Here is a 20,617-nt window from a genome sequence, read left to right on the forward strand (position 1 = left end):
GCATAGAAATGTGGAAAGTACCAGAGGTATAGCAGAAACAATCTAATTTGAAGTTTTTCTGTAAGAGGTAGCAGCTCTTCCAGAAGTGATATGCCACATTTGATTCCATCTTTCCTATCCACAGAAATGAAGTCTACCTCTGTACATCTTTCATGGGTGAGAGCATTGGGTCAGGCTGTTGTTCCATAAATTTAAGTAATCATTTTTTTTCCTCACTGTTCCAAACGAGCCACCAGGATATCTGAATCCAGCCCTGTCTTTCAGTGCTCAGTTTGCTTTCCATCTGCACGTTCCCTACTAGACTATGTCCAAAGCTGTTCACACTGTTCATTATTGTAGTGCCAGGTCCTGGCATTTCTTCAGCTTTCTTTGGAGGAAAACAACTAAAAAAAGCTTTGGAAGAACTGATATGTGTTTTGAGACAGAAAACCCAACATGAATATGAGAGGAAATGTTATTCTGAATTTGTGTCTGTTAGGAGAACAATGCCCGTTTGATTCACAAACTTTACACTGCATTTTAATTACTGAGTGATACTGGGAAGGCTGAAAGATACAAATGTGTCTGTAGTCAGCTCAGTGAATATAAAGAAGAGCAAGAAAAGAGAGGTAGGGTGTCTTTTAATATTTTTTCTCTCCTGCTGCTCATTTTCTGTGATGCTTTCTTTTTATTTTATACCTTTGGTAAAGTTTACTTTTATTTTCTTCTTTCAAAAGCGACATCTCTTTCTGATATCTGGGATGCAACTGCTCAGTATATGGTGTTTAATGTCAGAAACCAATAGATCCAGCAGGTGATGAACCATTTGTATACTTCTGAAACTCTGTTGTGCAAATCTGCCATTCAAGAGGAAGAAAAAAAGCAGTTAAGCAGTTTAAGGTTTTCCTTCCTGAATGGGAGAAATGTCTGAGAATTTCTGAACCACTGACCATTTCTTTATGTGCTCTTCATTTGAATAGGCTTTTTGCAGTTACATCACTTAACTTTGAGTCATCTCTTTTCACAGCCAAGGAATTTAAGGACAGAAAGATAGGTCACCAAATACAGGGTCCAGCACACATTCTGGTATGAATCTCTCTGTTTTCTATTTGTATATATATATATTTGCTGTCATTCTTGTGACTTTTGCCATTTTCTGCAAGGACTTTTGGAGAGATATGAGTCTGTTGACAGCAGTAGGTTTCCATAATGTAAATTTTATTGAGGGTGTTGCACACATGTTGCCTGTAGTGTCAACAGCCAGCGTGTCCCAGCCAGTCAGTGTCTGAGTTGCATGACACTCACCAGCTGCTCTATGCTGCTGTTGATGGTTGTGCAATAAGTTGTAGGGCTCAACAGGCACATAGAGATTCTTTCCACCCCAATTGTGCTGAACAAAATATGCTTCACAAACACAGAGCCTTCTTTGCATTGGGGTCTCTAAGTTGTAGGAATCCTGCTGCGCATTTCCACATCTGTGAACTGCTGAGCATTCTCAGTGCTCTCTGGAGATGTGGTGATGGGAGAAACAACGTGCTTTAGGCGCAAAAGCATGGTGAAAAGCAAAATGAGAAGGATAGCCAGAAGTGTTAAGAACAACCCCACGTAAATGTACAGGCTGGAGTATTTATCTGCTGTTGTGTCTACTTCTGTAGCCAGAGTTGGAAAGTGGACACGGCCAGTCAGGTTTCCACGGAATTTGAAATAAATCTCAGTCATCGCTCTCTGTCAGCTTTGGTCCATTTTCCTATTTATTGTCAAATTTCATGTCTTACCTCACCAGACTAAAAGCAGGTCAAGAGAGGAAACTTAGAACAGATGGCAGGACGTCTTCTCAGTAGAATTCAGCAAGGAATGCTCCATCTTCTTGGTCTCACAACTGTTTCACAGAGTTAAGCAGACTGCATGAGACGGGGCTCTGTAAATCATTTTTCAAGATGCTCTTACAATGATAACAGGCACAAAACTTGTGTTTTACACTGCCACCAAGCTTCTCTTTTGTCCTGAAAATGCTCGGGTCCTTCTTTCAGTAGGTCATCTCCAGAGTGAGCTTTCTGCAGCTTCTCCCACAGCAGGTGGTTTACCCCTGTATGAGCCGAGGAAGGTTGCAATCTTTTCTCTCCTCATCCACTTTAGGTTACTGACACTTGCTTAAAATACATAGTTTTGAGCTTCTCCTTAGGAATAGTCAACAAGTTGTCTTTCTAGAAGGAAGAAGCAGAGAGAGAGAAATGAAACTATGTACCAAAATAGCCTAGCCTATATGTGCTGTCTTTGGGTAAGAAAGGAGTTAAATCCCATGTTACGCTCCTGTGAGCCACCCAGAAGCACTCAGCCTTTAATTTTAGAGAAAGACCATGCAAATTTAAATGTTAAAATATCCTCTGGTAATACTTACTTCTTACTCATGGGCAAAAAGAGGCCCTACAGTCTATGGAATTAAATGTCAGAGAAGAAGGGAAGACATGAATCTATCCAGAGTCCTCCACCGTGTGTTTCTTACTACTTAACAGGACCCCTGTTTCTGTTCCAGGGTGCACTCAGCAGGCAGCCAGAGCCCTCCGTGGCTCACTGAGGCATCCCTGCCCCAGGACACAACACTTCAGTCACCCCTGGCAGCAGAACATAACAGAAATCTTATTTTGTCAGCACTGTGTTTTCTTCCAGCTGGGAAGAGAAAACCTAAATGCTGAAATTTCACTGTAAACAAAAAGCATCGTGTTCTGCTTTGATAAGACCAGAACTTTATTCTTAGCTGAAGCAAAAATGATAGCACTGAAACAACGTGATGCAGTCATTTGTAATGCTCACTGTGTACACACCTACGTGAGATATAAATAGATTAATATTAATGTGGTAGCATATTGTGGCAGTCAGATTAAAATGAGACCTTAGGTCAAAACGACAAAAGCTCAGATGCTTTTATTTCACCCAAAAGACATATTGCTGCAAACCATTTTTTACTTTGATGGGCCCTCAGTTTCTAAAATATAGATGTTTTATTGACAAAGCTTGGTTCAGTTCTCCCCATGCACCAATGTCTTGCTGTTCTTCAGAGGGAGGTGGTTGAAATCTGGAGGCCTGAGTCATCAGGGAGCTGATTTTCAGGCTTTCATTACAAGCAAGACAGACCAACTTTGGTTCATGTGATGGGGAAACATCTGTTGTGTTGAGCTTTTGGAGGAGGGATGCTGGGAGCTGTCTACTCTGTTTTTACCTCCCAACTTACCTTCTTGAGTATCAAAACATTTGAGAGGACAACAATCCTATTTAGGGAATATCGGGCCAATTTAGGGAATAGTGCTTGGTAATAGGCTTGCTAGGCTGGGCCAAATTGCTGATGGAAAACATTGCCTGGGGATTTGACTTCTGCATGGGCAGTGGATTTTGTGCTGTACTTTCTGTAGGAGGGTGTAAGCAAGCACAGCAGAAAAGGGGTGCTTAGTATTTTTCCGGGGCCTGACCCAACACTTTTGGAACCTTAAAAAGTGGGGAATGGAAAAGAAGAATCTGTGGCTTAGGCAGGGCTCTTTAGCACATCTTCTACCAAAGTCAATGCTTGTATACTTCCAGTCTATCAACCTGGGCCATGATGTCTAAACTATCTGACCGGGATCGATCAGGTGCAGTCTCCAGCAGACATGAATCATGCAGGACTGGAATGAGAAAGGGGAGCAATGGAAATGAGAGGCTGATTTTCAAGAAGCATTCAGGCATCATCAATGTGATTTGCACTTCAAGAATCCCCTAGCTATGTTTGAAAAATCTCCCCTTAAACTCTCTTGGGCAAATAACAGTCGGGTTGTCAGGGTGCCTATATTCAGCAACACCTGTTTTTGCTAGAAAAACTGAAGTAACTCATGTGTATTGCATGTTTGCAGCAAGTGCTGCAATCCAAGCCAAAGCATGTTTTTTATGTGCAGACCACAGACTTCTCCAGAAAATAAGGTTTACAGAATACACAGAGAAAACAAGTACAGTACTGTTTAAAAAAAAAAAAAGATTTTTTTTTTTTTTTTTTTTTGTGGAGGGGAGGTTACTGGCAAGAAATTGCCAGCCCATCCAAATCTAGAATATTCACAGAAAGGTTTGTTTCAAAAGGCTCAGCTTGCTGCTGAACAGCGTGGAAGGATTTTAGGTTTGAAAGCTTCAGTCAGGATGTACTGGGGTTTAGTTTGGGGTTTCCCTCCTGTACACACTTCAAACGTCTTCTGGTGATTTCTCCAAACAACTGTTATCAGGATAAAGGGCAAACAAATTAATAACCCAGCCACAGCTCTATCAGACTGAGCCAAATAAGAACATCCTCAGATTTCAGTGATTCCTTTCTGCAGGTGACTTTGGGTGCTTTAAAATAAAATACTTTAGGTATATTAGATGTATTCGGTTTACACTGGAATATTCCTAGTCTTTCAAGATGTTTGTTTTCCTAGATGTGCAACCCCAAACATGAAGTAACCAGTCACCTGTGACTCAGAAACATTATCATGTAAGTCTTTCTGTGATAATGCTAGGTTATAAGCAAGAAAGGTGTCCACAAAAATGTTGTAATTAGTTAGTAATACAGCTATTAAGAACTTGGTGGCCATTTTAATCTCTTTAGCTGATCAGAGGAGACGTGCAACACGTTCCTAAAGTAAGAAATGGAAGGTGGAGGCAGTTGGTTGTGCAAGTGAATTCACAGCTAGGGTGGAGAGGTAGCATGAAGTGTACTTTGGGGGTGAATGGAAGCATGAGGGCTCTGCCCTATGTGCCTGTGTGGATGCCTCGCCTTCCATGTGTCTACAGGTCCCAGAGGTACGTCTGTGCTGAACCCAGAGACCGGGCTTGTGAACTGAAGGTGCAGCGTGGGCCCCCACAGCCCCCTGCCTCTTGGTGACACAGGCACCCATGTGGGTGCTGTATTACACTGCCCTGCAGTGTGCCAGTGACAGAGCAAGTGGTAAGTGTGCTTGAGCCTTCAGAGATACGGGTTGTGGAGGTTTTGTAGTCTCTTTGTCTGGTCTCAAGATCTCCAGCAGTGAGCAAAATGAAAAGTAAGGGATCCATGTCTGCAAAATTCTTGCAACCTTGTTATATTGTCTGCGGCATTGACTCCAGCAGCAGGTTTAGTGCTGAGGCAGAAGTGGGGGGACATGAAGGTGAGGGTCAAGCACTTTGGCTCTCAGTTATAGAGCAATACATCTTAACTCTGTGATTTTCCCCCTTTGCATATCTAAATGAAGATTGTTCCCTCATGAGGACTATTCTTGTGTTACACAGAAAGTGGAAATTAGAGGGTATGAAGGTTACTGGCCGTATTAAAGCTGTGTTCTTACAGTATGATTTCTCTATTGATAATGAAATGCAGCCAGTCTGGAATCTGACATATGCATGAGTTAAAGTGCAGAGCAATGCCCTTGCCCATCTCATCTGCCGTCCTACTGAGAGCAAAAGCCAGAGCTGGTTTCACTCCTTAAGGAGCAGAGAGCCTAATGGCTTTACTTCATAACATTAGACTGCAGAATGCTAAGGACATTAATCTTAAGTTCAATAATTAACTACGAACCAAGACCTTGAATTAACAAAGCTCTACTGGGCTCTTATTAATAAAGGGCGCAGATTAATAGTAGAAAGTATTAGCAATGGGGAGTTGGCACAGCTTTCATTTTTTGTAGTCTCAACTGTAGAATTATCAGGAGCAATTAACTATTCAGGCTATTGAAAGCTGTGAAATTAACTACATCATTTCCAGAAATAGTTCAGTAGCTCCAGGCAGCCCCAAAGATTTTTGCTTTTTCAGTCTACCAATTATCTCAGTGAGTTTATCTTTTTGGATATTAGTAGATTCAAATTTGCACACTCCCCAGTAAGGAATGTAAGCTTGAAGACCGTAGAGACCAATGGCATGTGAACGTAAGTGGGTACACAAAGACCTTGAAAAACCCGTGTATAAAGCAGGTTGGCATTAGAACTTTGTATGACTCAGAATATTGGAGGCAAAACCCCCCTGGGTACCCTGAGAAGCCCCCTAGTCCATGGCCAGAGGTAATAAGTAGAGGTTTATCACAGAGCAGAGCAGCATAACTAGAGCCCAAATTCCCCGTGATCCAAGCTGTTGATGAAGGCTTAGTCATTCTTCTCTGGCTGGACAACACATCCATTTCTGACAAGTGCCAAGCACCGCTAGTGCTCAGTAATGCTCAGCAGATACAGACCGATTCCAAGCAGGCACTTATTTAGCAGTTTGTTCTCATTTTTAAGCAGGGATTAAACAACAACAACACCACCACAACAAGAACACACAACGTATTTCATTTAATAAAAAGACAGTAATGAAAATAGAAGCCCCAAACAAAACAACAGTAAGTTTTCTCTAGTGTGTGTCTCACTGAGACAGCAAATTTGTGAGCCAAAACTTCAGGGTATTGAAATTACCATCCTCCCTCTGCAGCGACCAGGGTTTGGGGAACATCAGGAGCTCTCAAGATCTGGCCTGTTCTTAGGAAGCCTGCATGGCCCCTCTGCACCTCATAGGTCACAGAGGAGCAGAGAGAAAGGAAGATTTTCCCCAGAACAGTGCAGACAACACAAATCGATTTTGCAACTACAATAAATGTCTCGTCTCGCCTACTCCCTTCCTTTTACTCCTGTAGTCGGTTTAAGTGTCACTTGCTAGCAAGGCATCTTTGAAAGTACAAGCAACTTTTCCGAGTTCCCTTTTGCATTTCCACACAACACTAAAACTACTACAAAGAATAAAGTGGGACAGAAGAGAACGATTAGTCCAAGGCTGTTCGTTTAAACTGCTCTGTGCTGACAAGTGCAGAAAGGTTTCTCTCTGAACACAGGCACTGCTGGGTGTGTTATGTCTAGGTGACCTTTAAATTAAAAATAGCATTGAAGAAATGCAAACAAAGCATTAAAGTATCAATTCTGTTCCTGCCTTGCATTTTCTCCAGGGAGGATCTGAGGGAGAGGAAAGAGTGTCTCTTCTTCCAGTGGCGGGCGGTGTTTTTTGTTCTCATGCTGAAGTGCAAGGTAGGATGTCAGGGTCTCAGCTGTGAGCGTGCATAGGAAGAGAACAGAATAAAGCATAGTTACCTTTCAGAGCAGGCAGGGGTGTTGGGACTAGGCACTAGAGCAGCTGTTTCAGACCATGAGCTTGCTGGTGATTTATCTAGGAACATCTCCGCCCAGGTAGTGGGATTTATGCAGGAAAGGTTTGTTGTCTTACGGCTGGAGTCAGGATATTGCCTTTTTAGCAACAGGCGTGCCAAACGCACTTTCTTCTCTGCTCTTGAATTCACATGGTTTGCTGGCAGGGGTGGCTCTTACTCCAGGTCTTGAGATGGCAACTGACTGACCCAACAGCCCCAGTGCTGATGCCCTTCCTTCGCAGGCAGCGGGAGAAGGGGCAAGGAGACTTCTCTGCGTGTGCTTCACCGCCTGGATGGAGGCAGCGTGCGGCAGGCAGTCCCCTCCCTCAGCAGCGGCAGGCAGAGCAGAGAGGATCGGGAGAGCTCCGGCGCTGCTGCATCTCGGCAGCGAGGAGGGAAGGGAGGGAGGCTGCGAGCTCAGCTCGCAGCAAAGTTTGTGCAAGGTTCTCCTTAACCCTTTCGTGCTTGCAAGTGGTAACCAAGGCTGAGCTGCCTGCTGATTGCGGAGTAAGACCTGAGCCAGGAGGAGAGGGTATCGGTTTCTCTCTCTCTGATTTTCTGGAAGTCGCAGAGGTTTTTGTTTTGTGCCTCTCGGAAAGGGTTAGCTGGGGAGGGTTCCCAGCTGGACTCCTGTCTGGTACCATGGACAGGTTGCTTCTTACCTGAACCCTCAGGATAGTCCCCAAGCATGGCTCTTTGGCACTGGTGCCTTTGGTGTATTTGTGCCCTTGTGTTTAGTGTCTGGGGAGGGCTCTGCAGCTGGTTTAGTTGCAGAGTTGCAGTTGCAGTTTCAAACTCCCTTGAGGACTCTGTGAGTAAACATAACCCCCGCTTTGCTGTATTGTGGATAAAAATGGTTTTATGCAACTTATGAATGCATGAAGCACAATCTACCTTCAAGTTAGGCAGTGTGGCCAGCAGGGCTAGGGAGGTGATCGTCCCCCTGTACTCGGCTCTGGTGAGGCTGCACCTCGAGTACTGTGTTCAGTTTTGGGCCCCTCGCTACAAGAAGGACATGGAGGTGCTCGAGCGAGTCCAGAGAAGGGCAACGAAGCTGGTGAGGGGCCTGGAGAACAAGTCCTACGAGGAGCGGCTGAGGGAGCTGGGCTTGTTCAGCCTGGGGAAGAGGAGGCTCGGGGCGACCTTATCGCTCTCTGCAGGTACCTCAAGGGAGGCTGTAGCGAGGTGGGGGTTGGCCTGTTCTCCCACGTGCCTGGTGACAGGACGAGGGGGAATGGGCTTAAGTTGAGCCAGGGGAGTTTTAGGCTAGATGTTAGGAAGAACTTCTTCACTGAAAGGGTTGTGAGGCACTGGAACAGGCTGCCCAGGAAGTGGTGGAGTCACCATCCCTGGAAGTCTTCAAAAGACGTTTAGATGTAGAGCTTAGGGATATGGTTTAGTGGGGACTGTTAGCGTTAGGTCAGAGGTTGGACTCGATGATCTTGAGGTGTCTTCCAACCTAGAAATTCTGTGATTCTGTGAAGGCCCCATAGAAATGAGGCAGGAGCAACCATGGTTGGTGTGAGAACCCAAACTGTCCCGATCCTTCGCATTACCAAACCTTTTGGCCTGCATTTCTTAGCCCCCTGCACAAGGAAGGATGTTTTCTGTCTCTGTCCCAGTTCCCACACAAATTAATCTCTATCAATGAAAATTATAATTTGTCGTGTGTACATTCCAGGAGGGTGCCAAGGGAACAAGGTTGCCTTTGCCTTATATGCTTTTTGCGTGGTGGCTCAGTGCGCGGGGCACAGATGTCCCTTTGGGTTGCGTTGCAGCAGGCTGCTGGGTTTTGCCAGCTGGAGGTGAGCAGCAGGCAGGCAGGGTGGCCACGGTTTGCAGCTGCAAAGCACCGAGCTGCCTGCAGCTGCAGCCAGCCGGGTTTCACGCAGCCTGAGCAGCCACGCTCCGTGTCCCTTGTGCCCCAGCAGCTGGGGTGGCTGGAGGCACTCACAGGGTGAACCTGACCCACGGGCCCGTGCTGGTTTGTGGCCAGTGCCTGGAGGTTGTTTTTCCCAGCGTGTGCTTGGGGCACTGGCAGCAAGGTTCCCTTCTGGTAAACGGGTCCCACACGGCTTTGGGAAAGGGAATTTCATTCTCTCAGAATAGCTCTCCTGCTCTGCTTCCCCATGACCACACTGAGGAAGGGGGTCAAAGGGTAATGAAACACAGAGCTGCTCAACTCTTTCATCCTCCTGGGATGGAGGGGTGTCTTATAAACCCATCTTTCCATGGGCTTCAGTCTCTGGAGCTCACAAGCACAGTATATTATTGCAGCGTTGCACTATTTAGCTAAATAACAGATAGTCTCTATACAAACCCTGATTCCTCCACACTTTGGCACTGGGTGGAACCTTCTGAAAACCAGGACTTTATACAGCAGCTTTGATTGCTGATTTATTTCACAATTCCTTTGTTGTAATATCACGTGCATTGCCCTATATTGCAGCCTGTGTCACGATTCCCTGCTAGGTACGTAGGAATGAAAATACAGTGATAAATCAGAAGGAATACTGTGTGCATTTTTCCTTGGAATCTGTGCAATTACTCCTTTACAAACAAACTACCTGACAGCACCTCCAAACCCTGGGCACGTGTCCTTTTACTTTAGAAGAAATAAGTGAGAGCTCTATTTAACCAGGAATTATGTTGCTGGATGATTTATGAGACCCAGAAGAGGCAGGCATGTGTTGAAATCCTGCAACCCAGCTTTCTATACAATGCTAATGAGCAGTCCTGAAATGAAAGCCTCTCTCTCCCTGTCCATGCAACACAGCTTCTCCGCTCAGCTCTTTTTCCCTTTGTTGATTTTGCAGTAAATTATCTCTCTCTTTTGTGGGACCAAGCTGCTGTTTGCTGGATGGGCACTCTTAGATTTCTTGTTTCCTTTGTAGCAGGGTATAATAAAGACAGATGAATTTTAGATAATGCCACAATTTATACCAGCTGAAGCTGATGAATGCTTGAGTGACTGATTGCTGAATTCCTGAATTGTTGAGAAGCGTGTAAGGCTTTCTCCCTATGTAAATTTTGGGCCAGTCAACGACAAATTTGTGTGACATAAATGAAGGTGTACAAATTGCCTTGGAAATACCCAGAGATATGAACCCAGTGAACATAATTTTTCAAGCAGTCGTTAAGAATTGGGGGCTGAAGAGTAGAGAGCTCATTAGGCTCCTTCCTTTGAATTATTTGACCTGTGCACCAAGCTTTGCATCTGCTCATTTTACACATCTTTCTCATAATAGTCCCACAGCAATCCTCGAGTGAAATTTGGTTTTAACAAGGAGCAAGTAAGATATCGGAATGATTGTTAGTGGCTATAATCTGTATGTTTCTTTAGGGATTCTTCTGTTATCCAAATTCATGAATCCTGTGAACAAACTAAAGTATACTTTGGGTCTTTAAACATTTATTTCAGTGCAGCTGCAGTGAATGGAGAGAGCTGGGCTTTCCTCTCCCCCACGTTGCTTTTGCAGCAGACACATCCCAGAGTGGTTTATTCAAGTCCTCAGCTGCAAAGATCTTCCATCATTCGTGTCTGTTTGTGTGGGGGAGGGCCAGGGCCAAGCACAGGGCTCTTTTGCTGATGAAAATCATGTTTATTGAACCCTAGAAAGAGCCATGATTTGGTAGGTGCCCGTGCACACGTCAAAGATGACAGAGAAAACAGAAACTGTGTCTGAGTTTGTAGTATTAGGGGCAGAAAGTGTGTTAAATTAGAGCAGACTGAGCTCAGAGCTGAGTCCGAAATACATTGTGTGATTGGACACGCTTTCCACCTCTTGTATAGAGGTCACAGTTAATACCAGCTCACCGGTTACCTATTTATTAGCATCCTTACCTTTTCTCCTGTTAAAACAACTTCTCTCCTCTGCCCACATGATTAATCCCTGCCTGGAGGCGAGTTTGGCTGACAGAGCTGTTGTGCTGGCCCGAGGCAGCTTGGCTTGCCAGGACTTTCATTAGCTTCAAGGGGAAGTTCGGGGAAGTTCACCCATTTCACCCTGTGGAGGACTGCTAGAAACCTGTACCAGGTGGCTTAGCAATCAACTCAGCACCGTGAGCTTCTAGCAGCATTCAGTACATTTGGCAGTAATACTCGTACTTAGCACTTCTGTATTTTCAAGACACTTCCCAGTTAGTCAGTCCCTTGGTGAGGTGCAGTCAGACGGCACTGAAGAGGACTGCCAAGCATCCCATTTTCCAGCAGCTTTTTCTGCAGAGCAGCTACTCACAGGATAGATACCTCCTAGAACAGGTGCCCAGGCCCTCTCCAACCTCAGAAGCCACAAAGTCCAATTCCCCAGGTGCCCAGCTGCTATTAGACCTTCCACATGGAGAAAGACCTGTTCTTACCCTTCCTGCCTTCCTCATCCCCTGCCCCAGCCATCCAGAGGTGCTAGGAGGGGGCCCCTTGCTGCCATGAGGAGAGCGAGGTAACTGGAACTGCCTGTGGTGGTTGCTTAGGGAGTTGTTCCTCCAAAGACTGGGACGGTTCCTGGTTTGCAGCTAGACCCGTACAAATGCTAGAAACAAGAGGGTAGAAAATACTTACCCTCTTGGAGGAGATACTGAAACAAGCAACAGCACTTGGTGCTGTTTGTCTTGGCGGAGTGGAATCTGCTGTTTTTATTTGAATGTGTTTTGTTTTTAGAGCCACAGCAGATGATCTATACCACAAACAGGCATGTGGAAAACATTAAAAAAAAAATAAAAAAATAATGTCATGTTTCAGTAGCTTTTAGAACTGCAGTCTAGTGCATGTTTGGACTTATAGATATTTATTGCTCATTCAGATTTGCATGAAATAGGTCTAGCTGCCATCAGCTTTACAGGAGAATATCTATAGTCCATTGGATGGAAACCAGCAAAGGAAGTTTCCTGGAGCTTGTTTCTTGCTTAGGCCACTAAGGGTCCCAAGCAAATACACTGACTTGTCTCTGCATCATTTCTATTTCAGCAGAAGGGAGAATCGTTACTACCACTCCCCCACAACCAATCTGTCAATACAAAGTGCTACGCAAATGCACGCGGTCACGAGCCCACTGCTTCAGCAGGGCTGGCTGCCTTTCCCCCTCTGCATTCCCACGCAATCTTGTTTTGTCCAGTGCAGTGTGCCTCAAAATGCTTCTGTGTTTGGACTGAAAGAGTTGTGTTGTTTTGAAAGGCTTTGGGCTATTTTGACAATTTGGCTTTGTTTGGAACTTCAAAATTTCTGCAATGCTTTCATTTATTTATAAAAACTCATTCTCCCACAGATAACTGAAGAAATTCAGCCTGGTCTGAAGTTCCTGCTAATTTTTAGGAACACTTCTGATTTGCCTTACTGTTGTCAGTGAACAGCTACATTGTCCTGCAGAGAATTCTGTCTGAAGCAGTCCTAAGCTTTATTTTCATGAGTGAGCTCGTGAAGAAGGTCGTTGCAGATCCCCCAAATGGTTAAACACCACTCACAGAAGAGACTTGCAGTGCTCTAGTTAAGTTGCTGAGATCTAGCTCAGGTAGGGCCAGGTGGCAGAGCGGGGGCTCATGTAGAGACCCCTGGCAGGGAGGTTTATCTAAAAAGCAGCTTCCACCTGGATCCAGGCTTAAAGTACAATGCAGCAACCCTCCACCAAGGTCCCCCACACATCCTTGTGGACCCTCACAAAAATCAGTTGAGCACTGAGTTAGGGATAGAACTTAAAACAGAGCCTGCTCTCCAGCCCATGGTCTAGAATATTATGATTATTTTCTTGTAAGTAGGACAGCTCTTGCAGCAATGCCTATTTTTAGGGAGTTCAGCACAATTCCAAGACCCAGGAGCTTCAGGTAAGTCTGGAGAAGCTTTCAGATGTGCTGATCATCAGTTTTTGGCTGGCCAGTTGCTAAGAGACAACCTGAGAGGTGCTCACATGGTGGTGAGCTACTCCGTTTTAGTCACTTAAAGCAGACACTTGTTTTAGCACTAAGAATCAAACTTGTCTTACAGCCCATCTGCACTGCTTACCGGATGATTTTAGCACGATTGATGACAATGCATAGTAATTGCTAATAACTGGGCCTTATTTTATTGACAAGATAACAAGGAGACTAAGTTGTTTCTCTGCGTGATGGACAAATAACACATGTGGACAGTTCAGCTTTTGCTGAGAACAGAATTTTGTTCTTTCCTGCATAGCACGGCTGTTTCCTCAGGGGAGATTCAGCATGGACCTCAGTATCAAAACCAACAGCTGAACTGTGTGCACGCATGAAATGTGCACATTTTGTGCTTTGGTGCTCTGCCTGGTTCTCCTGAAACTCGGGATATTCTTGATGGAGCCTGAAAATCTGCTTGTTCATTTTTTATTCCCACATTTCTTCACAGCCTGGCTCCATGCTCTGGCTGTGGACAGTTTAGCACTGCCTTCAGTGCCACTTAACAAGGGTCTACAGGCAAGTGGGTGAGTCACTTACAAGGTACTGGACGTGCTGTCGCCACAAAGCCCATCTGAGCCCACCCAGAGCTGGGCCTCTCTGTGCAGAGAACCCTTTGACTCCTGTGGGCCTCACAAAGATTTCTGCCTGCAGGAATAGCTTGCAGCATTGAGGCTTAGATGTGATTCCCTGAAAGGTGCTTCACAGCACAGATGATGCCGAGGAGAGTCTTAGACACAGTCACACATGTTAAAACATGTGCCTTTCCTCCTGTTACGGCTCAAGATACCCCCTGAACTTGCCAGGCAGCACCGTGATTACGAAGCTGATCAGTAAGAAGCTTTTTCTTCAGGGCTCATCCTGAGCAGAACTTTCCTAAAGCTGGAGGTCGTTGTTATGCAGGGTGGTATTTTGGTCTGGGCCCAGAGCTAGCACTCAGGTATTCACTAACTCACTCTTGGCAGGGGCCCATGAGGCATTACTTTCATAATCTTTAAAGCATGAACAGATACTACCTGAATCCCAACCAAGTCCTCCCAGGCAGACCGTAAAGCTGAATGTACAGGGGTAGAGTACTGGGAATGCTAGCTGCAAAACAGTTAAACCCTTCCCTGAAGTCTTGGATGTCACATTATTTGCATGATTCACAGTTAACAGATGGGCTTATGCCTATATTCAGGGGGACCATTCTTCAATTGCAATCATTAAATAATAATTATGACAGTTTATACTGAAAGGAAAACAATTTTGTGATGACCCCATTACATCATTTTTTATTTCTTTGGTTTGTTTGTTTTAGTTCCAGTCTTAAAGAAGAAAATCCCTTTTCTCAGTTCTCATTTGCAAAATATGCAGCTAAGAGGACTTTGCCCACCCACACACTTCAACATTTCAGATATCAGTATTTCCATCCAGGGCTGGATGAACTCTTTCTAAACCCGTCTGGAGGAAACATGGTTGAAATCTTTGCAGCAAGAGAGTGAAAAACAGTAGTAGATGCAAACACTGCCATCTCTGCTCTGCCACCATTTTTCACTGCAGTTTTGAATAAACTGTTCAAATAATCTGTTCTATGCAGGAAAGCACAGCAAAGAAATCCTCACCCACTGCCAAGAGTTAGCAGAGTTACCAAGCTAAAAAATTCTTCAAATGATAAAAAAAAGTCCTTGCTGCATAGCATTGGATTAAAGCGCATTGGAGTAAATCTTCCAGGAGTTCAGATTATCTCACATACGTCTGCTTCAGAGCTTCTGACACCTTCGTCTGGAGACACGCAATCTGGCCTTGCTCAAGCACGGGACTTGATGAACTGGACCATGGGTCTGAAAAAGTGTGTGGTATCTGTGCTGCTCCTCCCCATTGTCTCTGCCTGTGGCTACCCCTACAACACAGGAAAATTCAGCTTACAATAAGATGTTCCTGACAGCCTCTGTGTGCTGAGGATTCTGCTGCAGAGGGATATGATGTGTATCCTGGGGCAAATTTCAACATCGCAAATCAGTCTGGGAATAAGGCCTCAATTACATGCAGATTTAGCTGCAGGTGGGCACAGGAGCCCCTTGGTGCTTATCGTGGAAAACAGTCAAGGTCATCAGAGCGGGGGCTTTACTCCTTTACTGTATTGTACTCCTTTGCTTCATAAAACAGCCATTCAGGTATTTATTTTTAATCCACTTCCCAGGAGTGACCCTTCCCAATAGCAGCATCCCTTCTCTGGCCTCAAGTCCCCAAGTCGTGCTCCTGCCTCTGCCTCAAAGCACCTGTACCCTAACATCTGCTGCTTATGGCCAAAGAGCCTCAGAGCTCTGTGCTGGGGCATAGACCCCATGCATTGCTCTGCCCCTGTGCAACCATATCCCAATTTATGCTACGACACTGACGGAGCAGGGAAAGAGTTATGGCACAAACAATTTTGAAATCTGTGATTCGTTGGATGAAAAGACAATACACTATTGTTTGCCAGCTTAGGTACAACAGTAGGAACCTAACATCACCAGTGATTTCTGCTTAGAGGTGGATCTCGAGCCCTAGTTCCAAAGTTAAATCTCTCAGAGTACCAAAGAGGAGCAGAGAAGGCAGCATGAAGCCAAACGAAGAACAACCGCAGAGTGTGACTGTGTTTGTTCTCACTGTTTCACTGGAGGCCTCCTCATACGACAGCTTTTAGCATGTACTCCTTTCCAACAACACTGGAGACAGGATGTCAGCTGAGACAGACTCAGTCTGAGCTGTGACGGCTGTTGCTGTGTATTAATGGTACAGCCAGGGGTGTTTCCATTTAATGCCTGTCTGATAGCAGTCACAAGTTCCCTCTTCCCCAGCCTCTGGGTCAGTAACAGAACAAGCTCACCGGCCAGTTCCACTTAATTACTGTTCGTTTTTGGTGAAACAAAGAATAAATGTTGCTGTGTGACCGTGTGCTTAACTAATCTGCCTGATTATTAATAGCCAGCTTTGGTTCCCCTCCCAGCCTGGGTGCCACAAAATACATTTCCCTACTGTCTCCAGGATCAAGCTGTCTGGGAAGCCACTGTTCTGTGAGGAGACTGGACAAAGACCTTTTTGAACTTCCTTCCATTTTAACAGAAGACTGATCTCCCTCTTTATTTTTAGCATGTTATCAACAAAAGTTGCTTTATTGCTTCGCTGTTCATAGATGAGGACATAGTTCTGATACAGACAAACAGCTCTACCCAGAAAAATTCCCCACATTGTTCTCCCACATGGCACACATGAAGTGCACTGCTTGGTTGTCTGGTTCTTCTCATCGCAAGCCTCTCATGCCCACCACTCCACACAACCTCTCAGTTCCTGCTGAAAGCAGGAGGTGTTATCCATGCCCCAAATCCACATTCCCAGCCTCTCTCAGCCTCTTAAAACCCAGGCTTCTGTAGTGCCCAGACATCAGCTCCAAACGCTGACCATTTGCAGATCTTGTACTGCACTCAGGTGATGCTCTTGAAGAGGCTTCTTGTCGTGGGCAGCTGTAGGAAACCTCCTTGCTGGGCATCAGTGGCTGAAGAAGATGTGCATTGCACAGGGGAGAAGACTGAAAAGAGAGACCTTCTGGATGCCATGCTACTGCTGAAAATGAGCCTTTTCTCTGGCAGGTCCCTCTTATTATTTCAATAGCTATTCCATGTATTTACTTTAAAGGACTTGAAAATTCATACATCCATTCTCCATACATCTGCATGACTCCCACTGGAGACACAAAGGTATTAAACCCTTCCCCTGACAACAGCTGTAGGAAATATTGTGTCAATGCTTCATTTCTACTTCTTGAAGAGAGAGCCTTTTGCTACTTTACCTGCTAATGCCAACAGAATCCCTGTATCCACTTTCTAGGGTTTGAGGCTTGTGCAATAGAAGGCACACTATCTGCTTCTCCATACAATTTATCATTAATATTTCTTCCTGCTTCAACTCTTCTAATAACAAGTTCAAAACAATTAAGGAAAAGAGTAAATGTAGGAATAATTCAACAAGCTGCTGGTCCCAGGCTGTAACAGGAGCATGTACAGTGGGTGTGATGTGCTGGGACTCTAGCAGGGGTCAGTCCTGCTAAGATTGTCCTGGGAATAAATGTGTGCACTTAAATGAAATTACAGTGTAAGAGATTAGACCTCTGAGGTCCACTGCTTTAAAATGAGGAAATCTCAACTTCCATGATCTTGGAGCAGCCCCAAAATCAACAGCTATAAGATTTTTTTACGCCACTCTGTAGACATCTCTTTATGTGGACCCCACCAGACTGCAGTGAGTGCTCTGCCTCGCCTAGGGCAAATGACTGAGTTAATCAGCTGGATAACTGAAGAGGTCATTCAAGTATCGGTCAGATTCAAAGCCTCTGTATTGATGACCAAAGCTTGTGATAGCAATGCTTTGCTGGGCTGCACCACGGTCACTCCTTGGCAGAGCCTCGGTTTCCTCAGCTGGGCACTTTTCCACCATCTCTGTGCTCGGTTCCCAGAACTGGGCTTCTTGAAGGAGCTGTTTGTGAATGTGATGCTGCTGACTTCATCCCTCGCACTGCAGCTAGCTCCTGGCCTGCACACTGAGAGTGCAGTCCTGAGCACCAAAGGGAACTTTGCTGCACTTTAACATCACCCCCAGGGGCTGGAGCTAAGCTTTGTGCATCCCCTGCACAGCTAGGCTGACGTCAGCACAGGGACTGGTTCTTTGACCATTAGCCCAGCCACCAATGCTTGATGCACTCCTGGTTCCATGACTGCCAAAGCTGAGTTGCAGAGTTCTGGACGCTAGCAGACAGCTTGCAGCACCCAAAGGTGCTGTGTCCTGGGGGTTGCGTTACCCTGCCAAACATCATCAGGTGGCAGACCTGCAGGAATTCACCGTATCAGTGTTGGATGTTAGCACTGCCAAAGCACTGAGCCTGCAGCCAGGTGTGGGCTGGTGTAGCCCACTGACAAGTTCTGGTCGCTCCGCACGGAGCAGAGTTTGGCCTGTTAGCCATGGCTCACAGGCTTTGTAGCTTACAGTATAGCAGCTCGTGCTTGTGACGCTGGAGAAGCCTCGTTCAAAACCTGCTGGCAGTCAAGATAAATGCTTTTACAAGGACGGAAGGGAGCTGGTCTACAATTTGGTCAGTTCCTCAAGTCTGAGCTACCCCTTCTTACTTTAGCACCATTTGTGTCTGCAATCCGCAGCCCCCACTCCTGCCCCGCTTAGATTTCTTTCTTTTTCCTTATATCACCGTACAGAAAGCTGTGCATTGTCCATCCTTCTTCTTTCCAAGCCATCATTCCCCACCCCCAGCCCACCTCAGGCTCACACAAAGTTCATGGGAGCAGAGCCAATTCACCGCAATGTTCATATTTCAGCGAGTGGGTCATATTGGACAGCACTGCAGTGGAAATGCAGCAGTGGGCAGCTGTTTCCCATTTATTCACATGTAACCTTCACAGCACTGTCAGCAGAATATTAAACAAGGTTTTAGCATCTGCTTTTTTGGTTGGTTGGGTATCAGCCAACTGCTCCTGAATTCCAAGATTGACTAAGTGTCTGCATATCTCATTAGCAGGGTTAGCAAATGTTTATCACTCAGTGCCACAGCAAAACCTCAGCCACCCTTAGCTCCTCTGCAGAACATTATTGTTGGTCGCAAGTATCTGATTCTTGTGGCTTCTCTTACCAAGGCCCAGCATGAGCTCTCCTCTGTTTCCTAGGGACTGTAGGAAAGCTCCAGGCCATACCAGACTGAAAAGAAATGGCCACTCTTACCAAAATGAATGTACCTTTTCTTGGTCAAAAAAACAAACCAACTAACCAAACAAGAAGCTTTAGCCTGCCCCCCAGCTGTTTTAAACCACAGTACAGAATTAACTGGGGACAGTGCAGAAAATTACTGTCTGATTCACTCTTGCTGGCCCCAAATGACATCCAGGAATTCACATCTCTGTTCCAGGTATAACCCCAAGGACATTCTGGAAAGTCACCATCTGTGGTGGTGGGCTGCAGCTCCTTCAAGCTTCCTTGCACCGGTCAATTCACACCCAACTTTCTCACCCACTGTATGTTCAGGTAAGCAGTGGATATTCCAAGCATTCAACTGTCAGTAAGGAAAAGCAGGTGGAAAAAAACATGCCAGAAGGGACAGATGCAATCCTACAAGTCCCCTAATTAGATTTACACCTTTTCTCTGCATCTGGTTGTGTGTCTGCCCAGCAGTGAGTTGGGTGAACATATTCCCATCTTTCGTTACTGCTCTTTGTCACAGAAAAGCAGAGTCTCAGACCTAATTGTAAGGTCTGAAAGAGAATTACTCCTTTCAAAGGAAACCTATGTTAATAAAACTTGGCACATCTGGCTCTACATTCACACATTCCAGCACGCAGCAGTCAGGACTGCCACTTTTGGAGACGCATCCTATTTTTTCTGGTAGTGGGACACTGAGGTCTTTCTCAACTCTACTGACATCTAATGATTCTCTTTGTTGCCCTGCTTGTTACCGTCAGGGCACATCGGATTCACTGCCATCTGAGGTAAGACTTGTTTTGTGCGTCTGACAAGAAATGTTGAAGTGTCTGAGGCACTTTGGATAATTCATCTGAGAAAGAGGGTGAGCTCCTTGCACAGGGAACATGCTAACCTGTCTGAAAGAACTACAGAGAAGCAACTGAAGAGAGAGTGTACACGAACAGAAAAATTCCAGTGCCATTCATTCAAGCAGCAACAGCAGCATTTCACTTACCCCAGCCTGATCTTTCTCAGGTTTCCATGCACTGAAATACCTCCCAACATTCCTAATGACTTGAGCACCATTTTTAGTTTCTCATGTTGAAGCTTCTTTGCCCCCTGCTGCAATCTTCAACTCACTGGGGTAAAATGGGGATAAACTGGGGTTATATTTAAGTGGTATGTCAATTATTGCTAACTTAAAGCTAATGATGGGCGAGGTGGTTTGCCTTGTTTGAAAGGTACGTGAATCTGAACTGAGCTGGGTTCCTGGTTAGGATTTGGATACCAGGCCTGGAGCTAGTGCCATGAGCAAGTAAGAGCAATGGTAACGAGCTCAGACAGTAAGCACTGAAGGTGCCTGGGAACTGTAACCATGTCTTACTAGGTTTCTATGCAGCATATCAAATACAACGCTGAAAACCTCTGGTTATGGGTGAGATAATGTGACTGTCCCCAAAAACACTGTAGATGTGGTCAGTGCATACCAAAGGGCTGACTGATAATTCATGATCCATTTCCCTTCAATGTCAGGAAGGAGGCTGGGATGTGGATGTAATATCCTAAGAGAATAGATAATGTTGGGTTGCTCATTATTTCCATCTCTTTTCTACTAAGCATTGCTTTTTTTCTCTTTTTCTATTTTTTTTTCTTCTTTTTCCAGAAATCCATGCCATACTGCCAATTTTCATGCAGCTATGCTTAAAAGTTTTGAATGTATTTTTTTGATCCCACTGTTTTTGGATTCTGTACTGCTACTAGGCTGGTGCAACCAGCTTGTCTACAGTAGTCTTCTGTGCTCTCCATCTTCTCATGATGCTTTAAACTGGATGTTTGGACACCTTCTAGGTAATCCTACAAATGTCCACTAATAAGATAACACTTCTTCCTAGAAATGA

General features: G+C 45.2%; 3 protein-coding genes across 3 annotated transcripts in view; 2 read left to right on the forward strand and 1 right to left on the reverse strand.

Annotated features, from left to right (window-relative positions):
• LOC311444150 (uncharacterized protein) overlaps positions 1 to 15,938 on the forward strand; it is a 30,902-nt gene extending 14,964 nt beyond the window's left edge. The window contains exon 3 of the mRNA XM_084535102.1: positions 14,599 to 15,938. Coding sequence (XP_084391228.1) covers positions 14,599 to 14,932 — 334 coding nt within the window. The 3' untranslated portion in view covers positions 14,933 to 15,938. The remainder of the gene's footprint in view (positions 1 to 14,598) is intronic.
• The window catches only part of DCX (doublecortin), a 119,719-nt gene that overhangs the window by 894 nt on the left and 98,208 nt on the right, over positions 1 to 20,617 (forward strand). The gene's annotated exons all lie outside the window — the stretch shown is intronic.
• On the reverse strand, positions 1,181 to 7,487 carry SERTM2 (serine rich and transmembrane domain containing 2). Its single transcript, XM_084535104.1, has 2 exons — positions 7,063 to 7,487; positions 1,181 to 2,183 (listed from the first exon to the last, which is right to left on the reverse strand). Exon 2 carries the CDS (start codon positions 1,696 to 1,698, stop codon positions 1,420 to 1,422), a length of 279 nt encoding a protein of 92 aa, XP_084391230.1. The 5' UTR covers positions 1,699 to 2,183; positions 7,063 to 7,487; the 3' UTR covers positions 1,181 to 1,419.

Source organism: Aythya ferina, assembly GCF_964211825.1.
Source record: "Aythya ferina genome assembly, chromosome: 13".
NCBI classification, from domain to species: domain Eukaryota; kingdom Metazoa; phylum Chordata; class Aves; order Anseriformes; family Anatidae; genus Aythya; species Aythya ferina.

What these genes read in the sequence shown, in the direction of transcription:
- SERTM2 (XM_084535104.1), bottom strand. Translation starts at nt 1,698, where the DNA reads ATGACTGAGATTTATTTCAAATTCCGTGGAAACCTGACTGGCCGTGTC.